The sequence below is a fragment of the Phodopus roborovskii genome, unplaced genomic scaffold (assembly GCF_943737965.1).
Source record: "Phodopus roborovskii unplaced genomic scaffold, PHOROB, whole genome shotgun sequence".
Lineage (NCBI taxonomy): Eukaryota > Metazoa > Chordata > Mammalia > Rodentia > Cricetidae > Phodopus > Phodopus roborovskii.
In genome coordinates, this window is record NW_026126636.1 from 9,065,862 (window position 1) to 9,086,432 (window position 20,571).

At 53.8% G+C, this 20,571-nt stretch overlaps 1 protein-coding gene across 1 annotated transcript; it reads right to left on the reverse strand.

Annotated features, from left to right (window-relative positions):
- Positions 1-3,191: 3,191 nt before the first annotated feature.
- Phldb3 (pleckstrin homology like domain family B member 3) lies at positions 3,192-20,235 on the reverse strand. Its single transcript, XM_051207226.1, has 15 exons — positions 19,880-20,235; positions 18,812-19,006; positions 18,531-18,668; positions 14,570-14,698; positions 13,715-13,873; positions 12,283-12,393; positions 12,063-12,146; positions 11,345-11,452; positions 9,154-9,253; positions 8,957-9,047; positions 8,789-8,876; positions 8,046-8,102; positions 5,920-6,145; positions 5,133-5,218; positions 3,192-3,612 (listed from the first exon to the last, which is right to left on the reverse strand). The coding sequence occupies exons 1-15, from the start codon at positions 20,114-20,116 to the stop codon at positions 3,478-3,480; spliced, it is 1,944 nt and encodes a 647-aa protein (XP_051063183.1). The 5' UTR covers positions 20,117-20,235; the 3' UTR covers positions 3,192-3,477.
- Between the last annotated feature and the right edge of the window lie 336 nt (positions 20,236-20,571).

A 20,571-nucleotide genomic window follows, 5' to 3' on the forward strand; every position in this document is an offset into this window, starting at 1 on the left:
ACACCTGTCGGCACGTGAACACACCCATACTTGTGGATGTCAGAGATGTCCAGCGTCCTGCCACATCACTCCGCCCGTACTCCTTTGAGGTGGGGTCTCTCCCTGAATCTCAAGTGAGGCTTGCAGCCAGCTGGCTCTGCCACGGAGTTTACCGGTGTGTGTGTGTGTGTGTGTGTGTGTGTGTGTGTGGTAGAGGGGATTGCCTGATCTCTGTGCCTCAGTGGCCTCTGGTTTGCTTGTTTGTTTTGTTTTTCAAGACAGGGTTTCTCTGTGTAGCCCTGGCTGTCCTGGAACTCGCTCTTTAGACCAGGCTGGCCTTGAACTCAGAGATCTGCCTGCCTCTGCCTCCTGAGTGCTAGGATTAAAGGGCATGTGTCACTACTGCCTGTCTGCCCTCCACCTATTTAATGAAGATCTTAAGGGAGACTTACCTCAGAGGGCTGCTGTGGGAGCATTGTCAGATGTTTGTGAGAAGCTTCAAGCAGTTCCCCATGCTACAAAAGCCTTAGATTTTGGTGACTTAAACAGATTATGATATTATTATTGGTTATTAATACTCTTTTTGGCTACTGACTGTTTCCAGGTCTTCAGATCCAGCTGTATGTTGGACAAGATGTGGAGCATGTCACTGTGGTCACAGGCCCGTAATCCCAGCACTCAGAAGGCTAAAACAAGAGGACAGCATGTTCTAGACCGTCCTCTGACCTCCAAATGTGCACCATGTCACACGTGCCGGGATATATGAACAATAATAAACAGAATGCACTTGTAAAAAGTAAGAAAATATACCGCCCTTTTATAAGCAGCCTGTTGGGAGGGGCAGAGCGTGGTGCCTGAACCTCACAGGAGGAAACTAAGACCGGAGCAGAAGCTTCTCATTCAGGTCAGAGTCAGCCCCAGCCGGCCAGATTGCTGACTGCAAACAGGAAAATAGCGGCTGTTTGTGTTCACAGAGAAATCTGCTCCCCAGACCCTGCCCAGCACCCCTGTTCCCAACAATGACAAGCACCTCAGTCACCTAGGTGGGGTCATCTGTCACCCAGGGAAGACTCAAGAGAGAAAGTGAATGATTCTGTGACATCACTCAAAACTGGCTCCAGCCGGATCTCAGCCCCACATCTTCGCTGTGTGCCCCTGAGTTAGTGTTTTTCCCTCTCTGAGGTTTTTTTTTTGTTTTTGTTTTTTGGTTTTTTTTTTTTTTTTTTTTTTTTTTGGTTTTTTTGTTTTGTTTTGTTTGTTTTGCTTTGCTTTGTTTCTTTAAACAGGGTCTTACCATGTAGCCCTGCTAGCCTGGAACTCACTCTGTAGACCAGGCTGGCCTCAAACTCAGAGAGCCACCTGCCTCTGCCTCCCAAGTGCTGGCATTAAATTTGTGTGCCACCCAGCCTTGTAGCCCAAGGTGCCCTTCTTATCATAAAGGAAATAATGATGCAGTAAGCCGAGAACCAAGCCTGGTACCGGACAGCCTGACATCTTAATCTCTCTGTGTGACTCCAGGTAACTCAATCTCCCTCTCTGGATTTCCTCCACTTTGTAGAATAGGTCTGAAAACCTCGGGAGAGCTGGAAGCCCCAGTGAGCAGCAGACAGGGTGATACTGCTTTGTTTTAGGTTTGGGAGGCCCCAGGAGCGTGGGAGAGTTTCAGGGGAGGAACCCCAACTGGTCAGACCAGAAGAGCTAGCACCTTGGGAGGGAGTGGGACCCAGGGTGGGGAGTCTGCTCTTGCTCAGGCCTGCCTGGATTGGGGCTGTTGACCTGAGCCTGGCCCAGGCCCAGAGAGCAGTTGTCTTGTTTGTGTGCTTGCTTGGCTAATTTGCATGCTTATTTACGGATTTGCTTGTTACTTATGCATTTGTTTTCTTGCAACCTTTGTATGTTTGCTGTGTACTGGAGACCATGCCCAGAGCCTCATGCCTGCTGGGCCAGGTTTCAGATGCCTGCTGGGCCAGGTTTCAGTGTTGAGCCTCTCTACCCCAAAACTGGTGAACTGTGGGATTCTCCTCATTCGCCTGGGATCCGCAGAAGGGTCCCCGTGTACACAGAGGGGCCATCAGAGCAGCCATGATACGAGCCTCAGACATGCCTGTGGAGTCCTCCCAGACCAGGTAGGCTCTGAAACTCAGTTCCGCTCCCCTTGGGACACACCACCAAAAGCATCTGGGAAGGGGTGACCCACGTGCAACCTTGTCCATTACACTCCAGTGTTCCCCACACTTGACTTACAAAACACAGATCTAAAACTTAATTAAGAACTGAGCCTAGTGGGTTGGAGTGATGGCTCGGAGGTTAAGAGCACGGCCTGTTCTTCCAGAGGACCCGGGTTCAATTCCCAGCATGCACATGGCAGCTCACAGCTGTCTGTAATTCCAGTTCCAGGGCTTCTAACACCCTCACACGGACACACAGGCTACACTGGTCATATGAAGCTAACCCCTTCCAAAGGCATCTGACTCAGCCTGGAGACCAGTGAGGGTTTCTTCTGAGGGAGAACAGCTTAGATGAGAGCCAAAGGATGAAGGCAGACAACAGCCCAAGAGTTCTGATGGCCTTGTTCACAGCTGTCTGTCATCTTCAGCATCAGTTTCTCACGAATTGTTTCAAGGGTTAAATGCCACTCAATGCCCAAGACCTTTACTCCATGCCAAGGGCACAGTGGCAGCGAGACAGCCCAGGAGACAGCTTTGATGCCAGGAATGACCTGGGGCAGTCAAGGTCAGGATGGGAGAAGCCCAGAGCAGAGTATTCAGAGTGTAATGGGCCAGGCAGGCCAGGCAGGACTACTGTTACTCAGTCAAGGCAACCAAAGAGGGCTTCCTGGAGAAGGAAATGGGCTAGGAGCATTCTGCCAGGAAGTCACAGAAGGACAGAGATGTCACCAGAACAGTCCTGGCCTGGTCCTCTGAGAATGTCAAGGACAGGATGGTCGGCTCAGAAGGGGGTACCTTACAAAGGGAAGAGGAGGGCAAAGCGGGGAAACCCCGATGGAAATGGACGAATGAGGGCATGCGTAAGTTCCTATGCTTGAATGCGTGGGGGCAGATAAAACTACAGACTAAAGCCCCAAGTCAGCGCCTAAGGCCACAAGTCTGCCCACCCCTTCTCCCATCTATGCATGCATGACCTTAATCGTTGAAAGTCTCCATTGCTCAGGGGCCCCAGGATGCCTGCGCTGGAATCTATATCAGCAACCCTGGTTTTCCACCATGTTTAATTCGGTATCAGAGAAGCACCAATAAATAGTTCCTTCCGCCCCCTGTAATCTTCCTCCTGCCCCAAGCAGGGCCTCCAGGGCCTGGCGATGCCACCGCTGGAAGCCACCTGCAGCCCGGAACTCCGAGGCTCAGGCCAGCTGAGTTGGAGCGGCTGCAGACTTCCCAGGAAAATTACAAAAGGGGCGGGGCCGAGAGCTTCCTAAGTGGGCGGGGCCCGGAGGCCGGACGGTACGCGTAGGGGCGGGGTTCGCCGGGACGGTCTTCCTCAAGGGGCGTGGTTTTCGTCCGCAGCGGTCACAATGACGTCCATCCAAATACGCATGGCTTCCGGGCTGGGAGCCACCATGTAGAAAAGACGTTCATAGGTCTTCACGCAGAAAGTCAGGCGGGGACTGGGGCTCTGGGATAAGCAAAGAGAGAGGGTGATTGGATCAATTTCCACAGCTGTCTTACTAAATGGGGTCCAGAATGCCTGCCCCCACCCCCTTTCTCTTTTTGAGACAAGATTTCACTGCCTGGCCTCGAGCTCAGCCACTATCTATCTGCCTGTATGTGCGTCACCATGCCTGGCAGTTTTTGTTTACGTTTTTACACCTCCCCTTTCTTTGAAAATGGGTCTGACTTCGTAACTCAGGCTAGCCTCAAATTTGCAAGCTCAAATTCTGAACACCAAATGGGCAACTCTTGAGTTGGGTAAACCCTTACTTATATCCATTATGTTTCTAACCCCAAGGGAAGGGGCTGAATGTCTTTTTTTTTTTTTTTCCCTGAGAAAAGTAAGACTTGAGTTTTTTTGGTTGTTGTTGTTGTTGTTTTTTTTTTTTTTTTTAGAAAGAAAGTCAACTGGGATTCCAATTTAGCCTTTAAAAACCCATAGTTGTGGGGCTGGAGATCAGCAACTCCAGTTGAGATCAGCACTTGAGAGTACTTGCTGCTGCTGTTACAGCAGAGGACTCAGGTTCGATTTCCAGTACCCACATGACGTTCACAGTCAAGGACCCAATGACCTCCTCGGGCCTCTGTGGGGATGTACATAAATACACACGGGCGTAACCTCATACACACAAAATAAATCTACAAAATATACTTTAAAACAAACAGTCCTGTGGTGGTGGCACACGCCTTTGATCCCCCCACTCTGGAGGCAGAGGCAGGTGGATCTCTGTGAGTTTGAGGCCAGCCTGGTCTACAGAGTGAGTTCCAGGACAGCCAGAACTACACAAAGAAACCTTGTCTCAAAAAAAAACAAAACCCCATGCTTGGTTCCTTTCCAAAGAGGGTTCCAAGCAGAGTTACAGTGGCGGATGTTCCATTTCCTGACCTTGTATTTTGTCTCCCTTATAACCCAGGTCTCCAACTTGAGATCCTCCAGCCCCAACCTCCTTCGTGCTAGAATTACAAGCATGTGCTAAACCAGAATCTGATCAATCTCTCTCTCTCTCTCTCTCTCTCTCTCTCTCTCTCTCTGTCTGTCTCTCTTTCTCTCTTTCTCTCTCTCTGTCTCTCTTTCTCTCTCTCAATTTCTCTCTCCTCAGGGCCTCTGTAGCCCTGGCTAGTGGCTATATATTCTAGGCTGGCTTCAAACTCACAGAGATCCACCTGCCTCTGCCTTCCTGGTGCTGATATTAAAGCTGTGTACCAACCACCATGCCCAGTGTATATGATGTTAGGACTCAAACTCAGGGTTCTGTGCATGCTAGGCAAGGGCTGGGGCTGGAACTCAGGGCTCCATGCATGCTGGGCAAACACTCTACCATCTGAGCCTAAGATGCAACCCCAGGCTCAGAACACTGAGTTACTTTCCAGTTCTCGACAGTGAGTAAAGCAAGGATAGCTTTCCCCAATGTGACCTAGACACAGGGTGAAGTTTCAGTTTAGGATTTTGGCGGGAGGACAGTGTGTCACTGAGCAGAATGTCACCTTGAAGGCACAGCGTAAGTGGTCATAGTAGACTTCCTCGATGGCCTGGAAGTAGATGACACCTTTGAGCTTGGTCTCCTCCTTGTCTGGTGGCAAGAAAGTAAGGGAACAGATCTAGTTAGAGACAGGTATGTGTGTGTGTATGCATATGTGTACACATGCATGTGAGTGTGTGCATATATGTGAGAAATGGTTTGTGCAGATGTGCACATGCATGCGTGTGTGTGTGTGTGTGTGTGTGTGTGTGTGTGTGTGTGAACGGAGATCATTGGGCCCTAACCCTGAGACTGTGAGGTAGGGGACATTATAACAGACAGTATGCCAATCCCAAGGCTGCAAGGAGGCGGATGTCTGTGCTAGACAGGAGTCAGGTGTAGGGGACTACAGGAGCCTGGAGATGGGTCCAGGTGCCAAAGTCCTGGGTCCCTGAGAAGAAAAGGCATACAAGGCATGAGCATCAGGGTTCCTGTTTCTGGGGTCTGGGTGTTCCAGCGGGTGTGGCACAGTCAGCCCCGGCTTGGTTTCACAGGCATCTTAGGAAAACTGAATCTGGAGCCAGAACTGAACTATAAAGTTCATCTGTGCTGAGTAGAAGCTAGGCGGGTGGCCGACGGGGGAGGGGAGGGGATGTAATTCTGGTGGCTTAGGGAGGAAGGGGTTGGGTCATGGTTAGCTTAGACTGCTGAGTATATGTGGAAGGGGTTGGAAACCTAACCCTGAGTCCTAGGGGCAGTGCGAAAGTGGGGACCTGGACTTGGGCTTGAAGCTGCCTGGCCTCCCAGCTTACCCGCATAGTATGCCAGGCGGCGAGCCTGCCGGTCAAAGCAGAACCAGCGTTTCCGCCAGGTTTTGATGCGGCCACCCATCTTCACCAGGGGCCCGCGACAGCAGCCCCCGGACACCCGCAAGTGGGGACAGCTTTCCGGATTGTGGCCCCAGCGTTCCAGGTGCTGTGGGAGGTCCAGGACCCGGGGACCTGGAGGGCGCGGTGGGGGTGGGGGCGGAGGCGGGGCCTGCAGAGCACAGAGAAGGGGCCTTTGACCTGGGGCTGGGAGCAACCGAGGGACCTCAGCCTAGAGCTGAGAGGGCCAACCCTTTGCAGGGATACAAACTAACACCAACCACGGTGTCGCCAGCGTGTGGCTCATGTGTGAGGCTGAGGCCGAAGGTCTGCCATGAGTTCGAGGGCTATAGATGCCGATTAAAGCAAGGAGAGAGGGAGGAAGGGAGGGAGGGAGGGGGGAGAGAGAGAGAGAGAGAGAGAGAGAGAGAGAGAGAGAGAGAGAGAGAGAGAGAGAGAGAGAGAGAACACGCATGCGCTCTGTCAGTATTACACTAGGGAAGTGGAGGCAAAAGGATTACAAGTTCAAGGTCATCCTTGGCTCCATAGTGAGCGCAAAGCCAGCCAAGGCGACCGAGAGCATCCCACAAAACAAAGGAAAGGTCTCCATTGGATAAGAGTCACATCTAAGTCACAAAGTTTGCACTCCACAGGAAAGTACAGGCGGGCTGGGATCTCTCAACCTCGCCCTCCTATGAGCCACTCTGTGAGCTACCGCAGCATCCTGCTGGCTCCAGCCTTGACCACAGGGGCACGAATCTCAGAGTGATGCTTGTCGGTGCACACAAGCACGGCGGGGGACAATGCACTCGACAAGGACCGTTTAATAAATGATGACACCAATGCTGCATTTTTAATGAGGACAAGCTTGTGTAGAACACCCAGCAGGACCCATTGCCCTCCCTGCTCCCCGGCTCTCCTGAGTCTGGGGGATGGAGGGAGAGTCTGGGGGACGGAGCAGGGGTGTCTCTTGCAGCCCAGACTGGCTTCAAAATCACTCCGTAGTGAAGGACCATGTCAATTCCTGATCTTTCTGCCTCTACCTTTGTGCATTACAGGTGTGAGCCACCGTGACTGGTTTATACAGTGCTGGGGATGAACTTGGGCCTTAGCACAGGGCTCGACAAGCACTACCAGCTCGAGATTCTTTCCATAATTTAAAAAAGGGTTTTGGATTTTGGTTTTCAAGCAGGGTTTCTCTAGCTTTGGAGCCTGTCCCAGAGCTCGCTCTGTAGACCAGGCTGGCCTCAAACTTACAGAGATCCACCTGCCTCTGCCTCCCAAATGCTGGGATTAAAGGCGTGCGCCACCACCCGGCAATATAATTAGTTTTTTAACGGATGTTTCTAACTGCCGGACATGTTTACTCTCCATCTATAATAACTACTGAGATAGTTGCCAACGTATGGGAAGAAAGAAGATAAGAGAAAAAGTTCCTGGAGCATAGCTCAGGGTACAGCTTGTGATTAACACACACGAGACCCGAGAAAAGCCAAATAAACAAAAAATAAAAACAAGGAGGGGTGGCTCAGCTGATGGCGGTGCTTGCCACCAACCCCGATGGTGTGGGTCTCATCCCTGGGGCCCACGTGGTGGGAGTCGGGAAGACTCCCCAAATCCTCTGATCCCCACATGTGCGCTGTGGCAAAGCTCCCCTGCATAAATACACAACTCAAATAAACAATGGCCAGGCGTGGCCGCACACGCCTTCAGTCCCTGCTCGCGAGGCAGACGCAGGTGGATCTCTGTGAGTTCCAGGCCAGCCTGGCCTACACCGTGAGTTCCAGAGGACGGCCAGGTCTACACAGAGAAACCTGGTCTTCAAAAACCAAAAACAAACAAACAGAAACCCAAGAATGAAGAAATGAAGTAAGTTTCCCGAGCAAAGACCATGACTGCCAATGAGTGAAACAGGATTGGAAATTGGGACCTCTGGGCTTTTCTTCACGGGTCAAGCAGGACTCTTTTTTTTTTTTTTTTTTTTTTTTTTTTTTGTAGTGTTGAAAGGTAGGGACCAGTGAGAGGTAATAAAGGTAAAAGCCAAGAGAAAAGAGACCAGAGAGGGGACTGACCGTGATGGCAGGAACTGAAGGGCCTGTGGAACCTTCTGGGCTTCTTCTCATCCCTTCCTATGGGTTTATGAGGCAGAATCAGTGAGGGTCCCAACCCATAAGAATGAGGGGGTGGGGCCTGGACTCCTGGGTCTGAGGGAGGAGGCTGGGCCTGGACCCTGGGTCCGAGGGAGGAGGCTGGGCCTGGACTCTGGGTCTGAGGGAGGAGGCTGGGCCTGGACCACTGGGTCTGAGGGAGGAGGCTGGGCCTGGACTCCTGGGTCTGAGGGAGGAGGCTGGGCCTGGACTCCTGGGTCTGAGGGAGGAGGCTGGGCCTGGAGCCCTGGGTCTGAGGGAGGAGGCTGGGCCTGGACTCCTGGGTTTGAGGGAGGAGGCTGGGCCTGGACTCCTGGGTTTGAGGGAGGAGGCTGGGCCTGGACTCTGGGTCCCAGGGAGGAGGCTGGGCCTGGACTCTGGGTCTGAGGGAGGGGGGCTGGGCCTGGACCCTGGGTCTGAGGGAGGAGGCTGGGCCTGGACTCCTGGGTCTGAGGGAGGAGGCTGGGCCTGGAGCCCTGGGTCTGAGGGAGGAGGCTGGGCCTGGACTCTGGGTCCCAGGGAGGAGGCTGGGCCTGGACTCTGGGTCTGAGGGAGGGGGGCTGGGCCTGGACTCTGGGTCTGAGGGAGGAGGCTGGGCCTGGACCACTGTATAAAGAAGAAGACTGGGGTCCAATCCCCTCTCTAAGGAGCAGGGCCTGTGGTCTCACCCTGGCCTTGAGCAGCCTTTCCCTCTCAGCCACAGCCTTCTGCAGGAGCCGCTCCATGTGGGCGATGTCTGGGTGAATTGCCAATTGTCTAGGTGGACGAAGCGGCCATGTGAGTTTACGTCAGCCGGCCCCCTCCTCCCTCTTCTCCTCTTCCCCCTCAAGCCTCACCTATTCCCAGGGCCACAGTTGACCAGCTGGTAGAAAGGGTGTCTCCCAGGAGTTCCCACTGCTTGGGCAAGGGCCGAGGCCTCCATGGGTCCTGAGGAAGAGGGCACAGGAGGAGGCCAGATGTTCCCCCCCTACCCCGTCCTCTGCTGAGCCATGAGGTCTGGGGGGGGGGCAGGAGGGGCAGAAACAGTCCTTACCTGTACAATGGAAGGACAGAGGTCGGGGGGACCCCCTCTGGCTGGCCCTGTCTCCCCTCCTCCGGGGCAGGCTTCCTGTTCTCTGGAGACCGATAGACCCCTGAAACACACCAAGTTTGTAAGTGTTTAAACAGAAGCAGCCCGAAGGTGCTCAGGATAATAGTTTGCTGACAGCTGTACTCTGGGGAGGGAGTGGGTGGAGAACACTCTCCGGGAATTAACCCATTAGTGGATTCCTGGTTTGATGGCATCACTTGGAAACTGTGGGAACTATAAGACTGGGCCTATGTGAAGGCAGGGGAAGTGGCTCAGAAAGTGCCAGACATCCATCCCTGTAGGGAGTCGAGCACTGTCCAGCGTGAGCAGGGGTCAGGCAGGGGTCACCAAGTCTGAAGCTCTTAGTTCAGGCCCTGTGCTGCAGAAGAGAATGACTACTCTCCCTAGCTGTTCTGTGGTGTCCAGGCCATGGCTCATCATGAATTCCCACTCCCCACACTCTTCAATAAATAAACAAATGTGAAGGGAAAAAAAAGTCAGGTGTTGTGGCAAAACCAAATCTGGGGAGGTAGAAAGTGGGGGATCCCTGGGTTTTGCTGGCCTAGCCTGATCTGTAAGCCTCAGAATCCAGTGAGAGACCCTGCCTCAAAACACAAGGTTGGGGGAAGCTGGAGAGATGGGTCAGAAGCTAAGAGCATTTACTGTTCATGGAAAGGACCCCAGTCTGTTTCCCAGCATCTATGTCTGGCAGCTCACAATTACCAGCTTCAGGGGATCAAACACCCTCTTCTGGCCTCTGGGGGTACTGCACTCAGGTGCACATAACCCCCCCCCCCCACACACACACACACACACACACTTTTTTAAATAAAAATATACACTGGAGTGATGGCTCAATGTCTAAGACTACATGCTGTTCTTCCAGAGGCCTGAACTCTCTGGGTAGACCAGGCTGGACTCACACTCACAGAGTTTGTGCCTCTGGAGTGCTACATGCTAGGATTAAAGGTAAGAGCCACCACATCTGGCTAAAAGCATATCTTTAAAATAAAACGAGGAGGACAGCTCCTTCGGAACAATGGCAGAGGCTAACCTCTGGGCAACCACGTGTGTATTCTGACACACACAAACATGAACACACAAACCAAGAGATGGGTCTCTCTGTAGGGGCAGGGTTCTTGGGGTATCCCCTGGAAGGGTTTATCTTGTGCCGAACTCACTCTTTTGTTTTGGGTTTGTTTTTTGAAGGCAGGGTTTCTCTGTGTAGCCTTGGCTGTCCTGGATCTGCCTGCCTCTGCCTGCTGAGTGCTGGGATTAAAGGCGGGCGCCACCGCCAGGCTAGCCCCCACCCACTTTTGTGCTCTCTGCTTCCTGGCTGTCCTGAGGAGGGCAGCTCTCACCCCTCACACCCTTCTGCCATGATGCTCTGCTCTGCCTGCCACAGACACAGCAGCATCCATGGAGCCAAGTGACTCAGGATTGAACCTACAAAAACCAAGAGAAAAAAGCTGTCCTTCAGTTGTGTGTGTCAGTCAAGAGCTCTGCCTAGGAAAGCCACCAGCTATCTGTCCTAGATCAAACATCACAGAGAGCAGAGGCCCCAACTTAACCCCCAGTATCAGAAAAGAAAAAGAAAAAGAAAAAGAAAAAAAAAAAAACTTTTAAAAGGACTGGGGATGCTGCTCAATAGGTAGCGTGCTGGCCTCACAAAACCCTGGGTTCGACCCCCAGCACCACATATAACTGAGCATGTTTCCACATGTCTCTAATCCCAGCACTCCAGGGCAAAGTGAGAGATCAGAAGTTCAAGGTCACCCTTGGCTATACAGTGAATTTGAGGCCAGCCTGGTCTACAGAGCGAGTTCCAGGACAGCTGGAATTACACAGAGAAATCCTGTCCCTAATAAATAAATACACAAGTGTGTGTGTGTGTGTGTGTGTGTGTGTGTGTGTGTGTGTTAGAAGTGCTGGGCCAGGAGGGGTACAGGGAGACAACCTCATCAAAATAGCTTGTTGGTCACTTTTAAATGTCTCTCTTGGGTTACAGGCTCTAATCTCGCATAGAAGGGCGCTATGCAAAATAATAATGATGATGATGATGAGTATCCTGTGACCAAGTTTCCTCATCCACAGGCAGAGAGCGACAGCAGAGGTCCCTCCCTCCCTCCCCCAGTGAGCACAGACACAGCAGCACCTTCAGGGAGCTGTGGACCGAGAAGAGGCAGGAAGAGGTGGAGGCAGCATTTGCACTGGGGTCCTGCAGAACCAGCAGCTGACGGTCCGTCTTCTGTGTGAACAGCAGCTGGGAAGCAGAGGGGGGAGTTGTTACAGAAAGACGGCGCTAGCACGCGCGTATGTGTGTGTGTGTGTGTGTGTGTGTGTGTGTGTGTGTGTGTGTGCGCGCGCGTGCGTGCGCGCACGCCCGCATGCGCTGGAGAGATGGCTCAGCAGTTAAGAGCACTGGCTGCTCTTACAGAGGACCTGGGTTCAGTTCCCAGCATCCACACAGCGGCTCACAACTGTCTGTAACTCCGGCCCTAAGGATTCAATGGCCCCAGGCTGCCAGCACCAGTCCATTTCTCAGATGGAAAAGCAAAGGTCTGGTCACAAAGAGAGTCAGAAGACAGTCCTCACTGCCCAGTCTCCCAGCCAGTCAGGACTACTCACAAGGAGTTTCGGTTCCTGAAGGCAAGGGCTGAAGCCTGGACCCCTGAGTCTCATGGGAAAAGCTGGGGCTTCACCCCCTGGAGGCTGGGCCTGGACCTGGGGTCTGAGGGAGGAGGCTGGGCCTGGACCCGGGGTCTGAGGGAGGAGGGGCCAGAAACTCACACTCCTGGCTCCTGTGATAAGAGGCTGGGATCCAGGTCCCCAGCTCTGAAGGAAGAGGACCACAGGTACAGAAAATCTCCTACCTTAGTGTGTGCTTGGTCGGGGTCAGAGAAGTCCGGACTGCATGTTCCCTGAAGACAATTGAGCTCAAACAGCCGGCTCCGTTCCTAGGAGAGGGCATCACAGGGCATCAAGGCATCTCACCTCACAACACAAGCCACAGCCACAGAGCTTCGGATGCTGGGAACTGCCCGGGTGCAGGGAGGTGGAGGGGGGCAGGTGTCTGTCTGGGGAAACTCCTACCTCTGTGAGGGCCTGAACAGCCTCCTCCTTCTTCCTGCTGAGCCCCCAGCTCTCAGCAGCCATCTGCTCCCCCAGGGACTTGAGCTGTTCCTCCAAGACCTGGATGCGGCGCTGCAGGAGACCCCATTCTGGTCGTGTTGGGTCCCCAGGCCACCCTCCCGCGGTGCCCGGCCTTTAGCGCACCCCCTCATACACCTCAGGAACTGGGAAAAGAGATTGGACACTAAGCCCCATGGACCCTCTCTCTGCTTTGGAAGTTAGGACCCAGAAGACATCCGGGGTTGGTGGCATGGAACGATGCTCAGCCAGATGCCAAGGGAGATACAGAAGCTCAGAGAGAGGAGAGAAGGGCTCAGAGTGTGCAGTTCTCTTGCAGAGGATTCTTAGTTCAATCCCCAGCACCCACAGCAGGCAGCTACTACTGCCTCTAGCCGGTTCTACTCTGTCATGGTCGTTCTTGCACACAGATTCACGAATCCATGCACACAGTTAAATAAATAAAAATAAACCTTAAAAGAACAGGGGAGGGGGGCAGGAGCCATGCCTGTAATTATAACAACCAAGAGCCTGAGGCAGGAAAACTGCCTCAAATGTGAGGCCAGCCTGGACTACACAGTGAGTGAGTCCTAGGCCAGCCTTGGCTACAGAGTGAGACCCTGTCTCCAAAACAAACAAACCAGAGGGACTCGGGGTGTGGCTCAGTTGGCAGACAGCTTGCCTGCAGGCTTGAAGTCTTGGGTCCCACCCTCGGCACTGCGTAAACCGGGTGTGGTAGCTCACAACTGCAAGCCCAGCACCCGGGAAGTAGAGGCAGGGGGATGGCAAGTACCCAGCTGGTTCCGGGCAGCCTGGACCCCATGCAGACAGAAATGAAAGGAAGGAAAAGAGAGGAAGAAGGCAACAGTCTCCCAGCAGAGGCGCGGGACACGGAGACTCCAGCCGGAACTTCTTTCTTACAAATGGGTGGAAAGCTGAGCCGTGTAGTCAGGATTGCCTCCCTTCCCCAGAGGACTACGCCAAAATTTAAACATAAAGTGCCAGAACAAATGAGTAGTTGGGGCCAGCGAAGAGGCTCAGAAGGAGAAGGTGCTTGCGGCCAAGCCTCATGACCTGAGTTCAATCCTGGGAACTGACAAGGTGAAAGGCAAGAATGTCCTCTGGCTTCCATGAGTATGGTAGTATGCATGCTCAAACACACGTACAAATAAACGAGTGAATTTAAAAGTGAACGCAAATTATGAATGAAGTGGGAAAGATCATGTGAAGACCTTGGCTCTGGCCGTCTTCAGTTAGTTAGGAGAAAAGGGAGCAGGATGGGTTGTAAGGAGTGGGTAGCTCACGATTGGTTACCACCACGTCTGTTCTGACAGAACTGTCATGGAAATGGAGGGGAGAATGGAGGAGGCAGGGCTGGGCTGGTCCTGGAACTCACCCTGTGCTGAGCCACGCTGGCCTGAAGTTCTCGGACCTTGGAGTCTGGGGCTCGGACTTCAGGGCTGTCACGTTCCTCTTCCACGCGGCTCTCCCGTTCCAGTTGCTGGAATTCCAGGTCCTCATAGGCACGTTGGGCAGCATCTAGCTGCTCTCTGATCTGAGGGTGGGGACACAGGGGACTGAAGGCAGGGTCCCTAGAGCTGAGGAAGGAGTGAGCTCGTGGGCTTGACCTCTAGGTCTGAGGGAGAAGACTGGGGTCAGGACCACTGAGTCAGATGGAGGAGGGCTGGGGTCTAGAACCCCACACCCGAGGAGAAGAGGGCTGGGGTCTAGAACCTCACATCTGAGGGGAGAAAGCTGGGTCTAGAACCCCACACCTGAGGGAGGAGGGCTGGGTTCTAGAACCCCGTATCTGAGGGGGGAGGAGGGCTGGGGGTCTAGAGCCCCACATTTGAGGGAGGAGGCTGGGGTCTAGAACCCCACATCTGAGGGAAGAGGGCTGGGGTCTAGAACCCCACATCTGAGGGAAGAGGTTTTGGGCCTAGAACCCCATACCTGAGGGAGGAGGGCTGGGGTCTAGAACCCCACATCTGAGGGAAGAGGGCTGGGGTCTAGAACCCCACATCTGAGGGAAGAGGTTTTGGGCCTAGAACCCCATACCTGAGGGAGGAGGGCTGGGGTCTAGAACCCCACACCTGAGGGAGGAGGGCTGGGGTCTAGAACCCCTCCTGTGAGGGAGGAGGTTGGGGCCTGGATTCCTGGGCCTAAGATAAGGGCCCCTGTCAGGACTCTTAGGTCCTAGTGGAAGCCAGGCATGGAATCTAGTTTCTAGGAGGGTTCAAAGAGCCCTCACCTCCTGTACTCCCTGCGAGAGCCGCTCTCTCTGGTCCTCTGGCTGCCTATCAAGCTGTCCTTGGGCCTCGCTCAGTCTCTGGCGAAGACTCTGCACATGATCCCGCTCCTGGCTCAGCTGCCTCTGCTCCTGGAGGAACAAGTATGGGCCTGAACTCAAGCAAGCAGCGAGCAGACAACCGGGACCCAGGCCCTGCTGGGGTGCCTGCCCCTCGTGGCAGGACGCCCAGTCTGATTTATGGCTCTGCTCCAGAAGAATTAGCATGAAAAGTGTAAGAAAAGAGGTGACAGCCAGATATGGTGGCATCCGCCTATGATCCTAGCACTCAATAGTAGGAGGATGGCAAGTTCAAGGCTAGCCTGGGGCATAGAGACAGGTCCTGAGAAGGAGAGAGGAAGGGAAACAAATGAAGACATGAATGTAAAAACACAGCCATGCTGTGTGAAAATGGAGAGCCAAGGAAGGGCAGCCCCAGGCCCTGCCTGCCCTCCAGCAGAGGACAAAGCTGTTACAACTAGAATAGTGAGGCCACTGAGTATGCACCCATGGGAACCTGCAGCATGGATTCCATTTCTTTCCCTGCTCTTTCTCTCTCTCTCTCTCTCTCTTAATTTATTGTTTGCTTTGGTTTTTTGCAGCCCAGTGAATTGAGTCTTATATATAAAACACCAATGCTACACTGTGAGCCACACCCCAGCCCCTCACTGGGGGATTCTAGGCAGGGGCTCTACCACTGAGCCACACCCCCAGCCCCTCACTGGGGGATTCTAGGCAGGGGCTCTACTGATGGAAGATGTCATTCTGTAAATATGTTTCTCTTATTGGTTAATGAATAAACTACTGTTGGCAAATAGGAAGGCAAGATAGGCGGGACTAGGAGACAAGGAGGATTCTGGGAGACGTGGTAGAGAGGAGTCAAGATGTAGGGACTTGAGGGAAGAGGTCAGAACCACGTGGAAATACTTAGATTGATTGAAATGGGTTAATATTTAGGACAGAGATAGCCAATAAGAAATGCTAGTAACAGGCCAACAGCTTTATATCTAATACAGCGTCTCTGTGTGTTATTTGGGGCTGGTGCGGCTGAGGGACCAGGCTGGCGGGAAAACATGCTCATAACACTCTACCAGTGATCTGCATCCCTAGTCCAGGAGTTATATTTGATGCAATAATCACTCTACAGTAAGCAGAAATTAAGCAATATCTGAAGCTAATGAGTTACAAGGAACTGCAAGGAAATTTTTGGCACAAGCTTTTGTGGAAAAACCCAAAAATTCTGGAGGCAAATTCCTGTGCGGGAAGACGTGGTTGTGGGAAGAGAAGGGCTGAGCAGGGGGCTGACATGGAGAGTGTTGTGTGTACAGTTCTGTGTTTGGTTTAGTCAGACTTTATCACCGGGGTTAGTGTGGGGACGGGAAGACTGGAGCCGACCTCCGTGTTCAGAAAGGCTTCCAGCAGTGAAGGTGCCACATGAGACAGAAGGAGGGAACATAGTGAGTGTGGTCCCAGGGGTGAGGGGCAGGGGCAGCCGTGCACAGTTCAGGGTTATGCTTTTGTGATAAAAGGGACACCAAGGTCACAATTTCGGAGATGGTTTCTCAGGATGGCTCTGGGTAGGCAAGCAAGAGACATAGACCAAGGAAGGAGGCTGGGCCTGGACTCTGGGTCTGAGGGAGGAGGCTGGGGCCTGGAGGCCTGGGTCCGAGGGAGGAGGCTGGGGCTGGACCCCTGGGTCCGAGGGAGGAGGCTGGGCCTGGACTCTGGGTCTGAGGGAGGAGGCTGGGCCTGGACTCTGGGTCCGAGGGAGGAGGCTGGGCCTGGACTCTGGGTCTGAGGGAGGAGGCTGGGCCTGGAGGCCTGCAGGGGTCTGAGGGAGGAGGCTGGGCCTGGACCTCTAGATCTGAGGTAGGAATGGCTCAGAGCTCAGATTTCTGCACCTGAGAAAAGAAATGCCTAGAACCCAGAATCCTAAACAAAGGGACCCAGACCTCAGGAGAGACATCAGGGTTGGGGGTGGCAGGGCTCTTGGACCCTAAGGCCAGCACGCAGCCCCTGAACATAAAGACAGTCACAACCGACAACATCAACAAGGCCGCAATGTTGTCTCTTCCAGACTCATCCAAGCCATGACGTAGAGGGATGCTAATGTCTCCAGATAAAGGAGTCTTAAGACCAGGGTGACTCACTGAGGTCCACACACACAGAGCTCGTGTCCCTCGGATTCAGCGGGAAGGCATAAAGCAGGCCCAAATCCCACCATGCCGCTACAGCCAAGTGTGCTCAGAGAACAGAGGGGCGCCGACTGTCCCCACAGGCACATGGGCAGCCACATGACTTTTGTCAGCAGTCATGGTGCAGGCCTGTAACCCCAGCCCTTGAGGGGTGAAGGTAAGGGAATCAGAGATTCAGAGTCATCCTCAAACACAGAAGGAGTTCAGGACCAGACTGGGCTATGGACCCTGGGTGAGGTGGAGAGGAGGAGGGGGAGGGGACAGCAGCAGCTGCTTTTGCTATACGGATGACACACGATTCAGCTGGGCCTAGTGCTGCCTACCTGAAATCCCAGGACTTGGGAGAGAGAAGCAGAAAAATCAGAGGTTCAAGTCATCCTCAGCCACGTAGTGAGTTCAAGGCAGCCCTGGACTACTTGAGATACCATCTTTAAAAAAACAACTCCAGCTTCAGGGGATCCAACATCCTCTTCTAGCGTGTGAGAACACACACACACACACACACACACACACACACACACACACACACAATAAATTTTAAAAAAAACGAAACGAAAAGAAAAAGCCCTTGAGAGGCAGAAGCAGGTGGTTCTCTGTGAGTTGGAGGCAGAGTTACATAGTGAGACACCAGCTCAAAAACACAGAACAAAACAACCATTAAGAAAAAAAAAAAACTAAAAAAAAAAAATCATGCAGAAGATTTGGTTTCTTCAACAATCAGTAAGCAGGTGGACAAGTATGGGAAACCCAGTAGACACATTAGACACAAAACAAGATGACAGGCGGTGGTGGCGCACACCTTTAATCCCAGCAGATCTCTGTGAGTTCGAGGCCAGCCTGGTCTACAGGGCAAGTTCCAGGACAGCTTGGGCTACAAAGAGAAACCTTGTCTTGAAAAAGAAAAAAGAAAAAGAAAGGAAGGAAGGAAGGAAGAAGGAAGAGAGAGAGAGAGAGAGAGAGAGAGAGAGAGAGAGAGAGAGAGAGAACTTGAGATAACCAATTGCAGCTCATAGCCCTGGTATACACCTGTAAGCCCAGCACTCAAGAGACTAAGACAAGATAATCATGGGTTTGAGGCCAGTCAGGGCTACCTAAGGAAACCAAGTCCCAATAATAGTCACACACACACACACACACACACACACGTTCTCATTGTTTTCAGTGGTAGCTGCTAACTGGTGTACAGGCAACATGACTCCTGCGAAGAGCATTTAAAACTTGGTATAGGCTGAGGATGCAGCTCAACGATAGATCACTTTGCCTCTACCTAGAATCCCCCACCCAGGGATTGGTGGTGTGGCTCAGTGGTAGAGCCCCTGCCTAGAATCCCCCAGTGAGGGGCTGCTGTGTGCCTCAGCCTAGAATATTTGCACTGGTTTAGATTCTTGGTGTGGATCCAGGGATCCCGGGACAAGGAAGAATTGGGGAAGATGAAAGAAGAATATAAAATGAATCATCGATGAAGCTGGGTAGCACAAGACACTAGCCCAGCTTAGCGTTCAATTTTTGAGGGTTTGAAATGTTTCCTAGCACGCTGTTAAAGTGTGAAATGTGGGGACAGCTAAGAAACAGACCTCAGTCGTGAGGCATCCAAGTCAGGCCCCAGAAAGAGGGGGAAAACAAGGAACGGGCAACCCAATTTCTCCGTCTGAAGAACACGCGCAACTATTATAGGTCTGATCACAGGATGGTGCAGCCAAGAAGATGAGGAAGTCGCTGGTCAAACCAACCTGTTCCCGCAGCTCCTGGCGGCTCTGCTGAGACTCCACCTGCTGGCCCAGCAGCTCCTTCAGCTGCTCTTCCTCCCGCCGAGCTGCGACCCGTTCCCCGGCCAGTTCACCCCGGAGCAGGGCCACCTCCACTTCCATCTGCAAAGAAAACAAGCAAGAGTTTAGGTGCAGCAGCCTGGCGGAGGACCCGGCCGGGAGACAGGAAGTCTGGAAGGGGCCCGGGGCCTGGGATCTTGCAGGTTTCCCCACCGGGTCATTTTCCACGGGCTCCGCACCCTCACCTCGATCCTCAATTCCTTCTTCTGGCGCTGCAACTCCTTCACCCGCTGCTCCATCAGAGCCACGCGGGTCAGCGCCTCCAGCTGCTGCCCCCGCAGCCGCCCTCGCAGTCGCCGCGCCGCCTCTCGCATCCCTTCCCCAGGAGGGAGCCTTGGGGAAGGAGTGGCTGCAATCTGCGCGGCAGGCGTAGCCTCGGGCTGAAATTAGAGAGGGTGTGATCGAAAGGAGAGACGTGTCCCCCCCCCCCCTACAGTCACCAAACAGGTCTGATCCCCACCCCAGTTGTGCCTGTGGGGGTCACGAGCTGCCTAATTCATGTACTCGCTTTTCGGTCTGAATGGAAGGGCATGAAGGTGTGTGTGTGGGGGGGGGGGGGCTCCAGGTTCCGGCCAGACACAAAGCCAGGCAGCTGCACGCTAAACTGTAGGAGCTCGCTCCCTTTTTCCTTCCTTCCTTCTTCTTTTCTTTTCTCTTTCTTTTTTCCTTTCTACTTTCTTTCTCTACCCCCCCCTCCGTCTTTGTGTGCGAGTGCCAGTGGTGGTCAGAGGAATCTTACATCATGTGGGTCCTGAGGATCGAACTCAGGGTATCGGACTTGGCAGTAAGTGCCTTCGTACCCGTGAGCTCACCTGTCCCTGAGTCTCAGCCTCTTGGCATCTCAGACTTTCGCAGACTCCACGGGTGGATCTCCCCCCCTCCCTCCCTCCCTCCCTCCCTCCCTCCCTCCCTGCCTGCCTGCCCTTCCCCTGTCTCTCTGACTTCGTCTCTTCCTTCCATCTCAGCATTTCTTCTTTTTGTCTCTCTGTTGCCCGATCCGTGCGTCTGTCCGGTGTCTCTCTTTGGGGTCTCTCTTTGTCTCACTCGCTGTGTCTCTGTCTCACCCAGTTTCTGTCTGGGTCTCTGGCTCGTCTGACTCCGGGTGTTTCTTTCTGCTCGCCTCTGGGTGTCTTTCCTTCACTCTGGGTCCCTGCCTGGTCTCTCCCCATCTGCCCTTCCGTGTCCGGCCCCCTGCTTCGGTGTCTGTCTGTCTGCCTGTCTGTGCGTCTGGGTCCCCCGCCACGACCCCTCACCTCTTCGCGGCAGCTCTCGGTGCTGCTACCTTCTCCCACGTCTTCCTCTTCCTCGGCCTGCCGCCGCTCAGCTCCTCGGCAGCTCGGAAGCTCCGGGGGAACCTCGGACTCCGAGCGTCCCTGGGGCTCCTCGGGGTGCCCCTGGGGCTGCATGGCCCCTCGAGGCTGGACCTCGGCGGTGCACTCAGGAACCTGCGGCGACGAGAAGCCCTCCTCTGGGGTGCTGGGTGTCCCCATGGCCCTGTCGGATTCCTGCGGGGTGGGCGTGGCCAGGGCTCCGGGGCGCGGCCTGATACTTTGGGGGCGCGGTCCAGAGCTCGGTGAGCGTGCCCAGGGGCGGAGCCCAAAGGTCCAGAGACTGGTTCTGAACCCTGTGAGGGCGAGGCCTGAAGCTTTCTGGGGACCCGCTCCGGACTGGGGCTGGGCTGAACCGAGGATGACACACTCACCTAGAGTTGGGAAGAGAATTTTGAGTTCGGGGTCCCAGCTTGCCCCACGCTGGGGAGCCGCACACCGGGCATTCCCTTTGCTCCAGGTGTCATCCCTGAACTCTCCCAGACGCCCTCCTCAGTTTCCCGGGTTGCCTCCAAGAGGCCCCATCTCCTTCACACACACACACACACACACACACACACACACACACACACACACACACACACACCCGGACTAGCCCGGCCCTCCTCCCCAAAGCT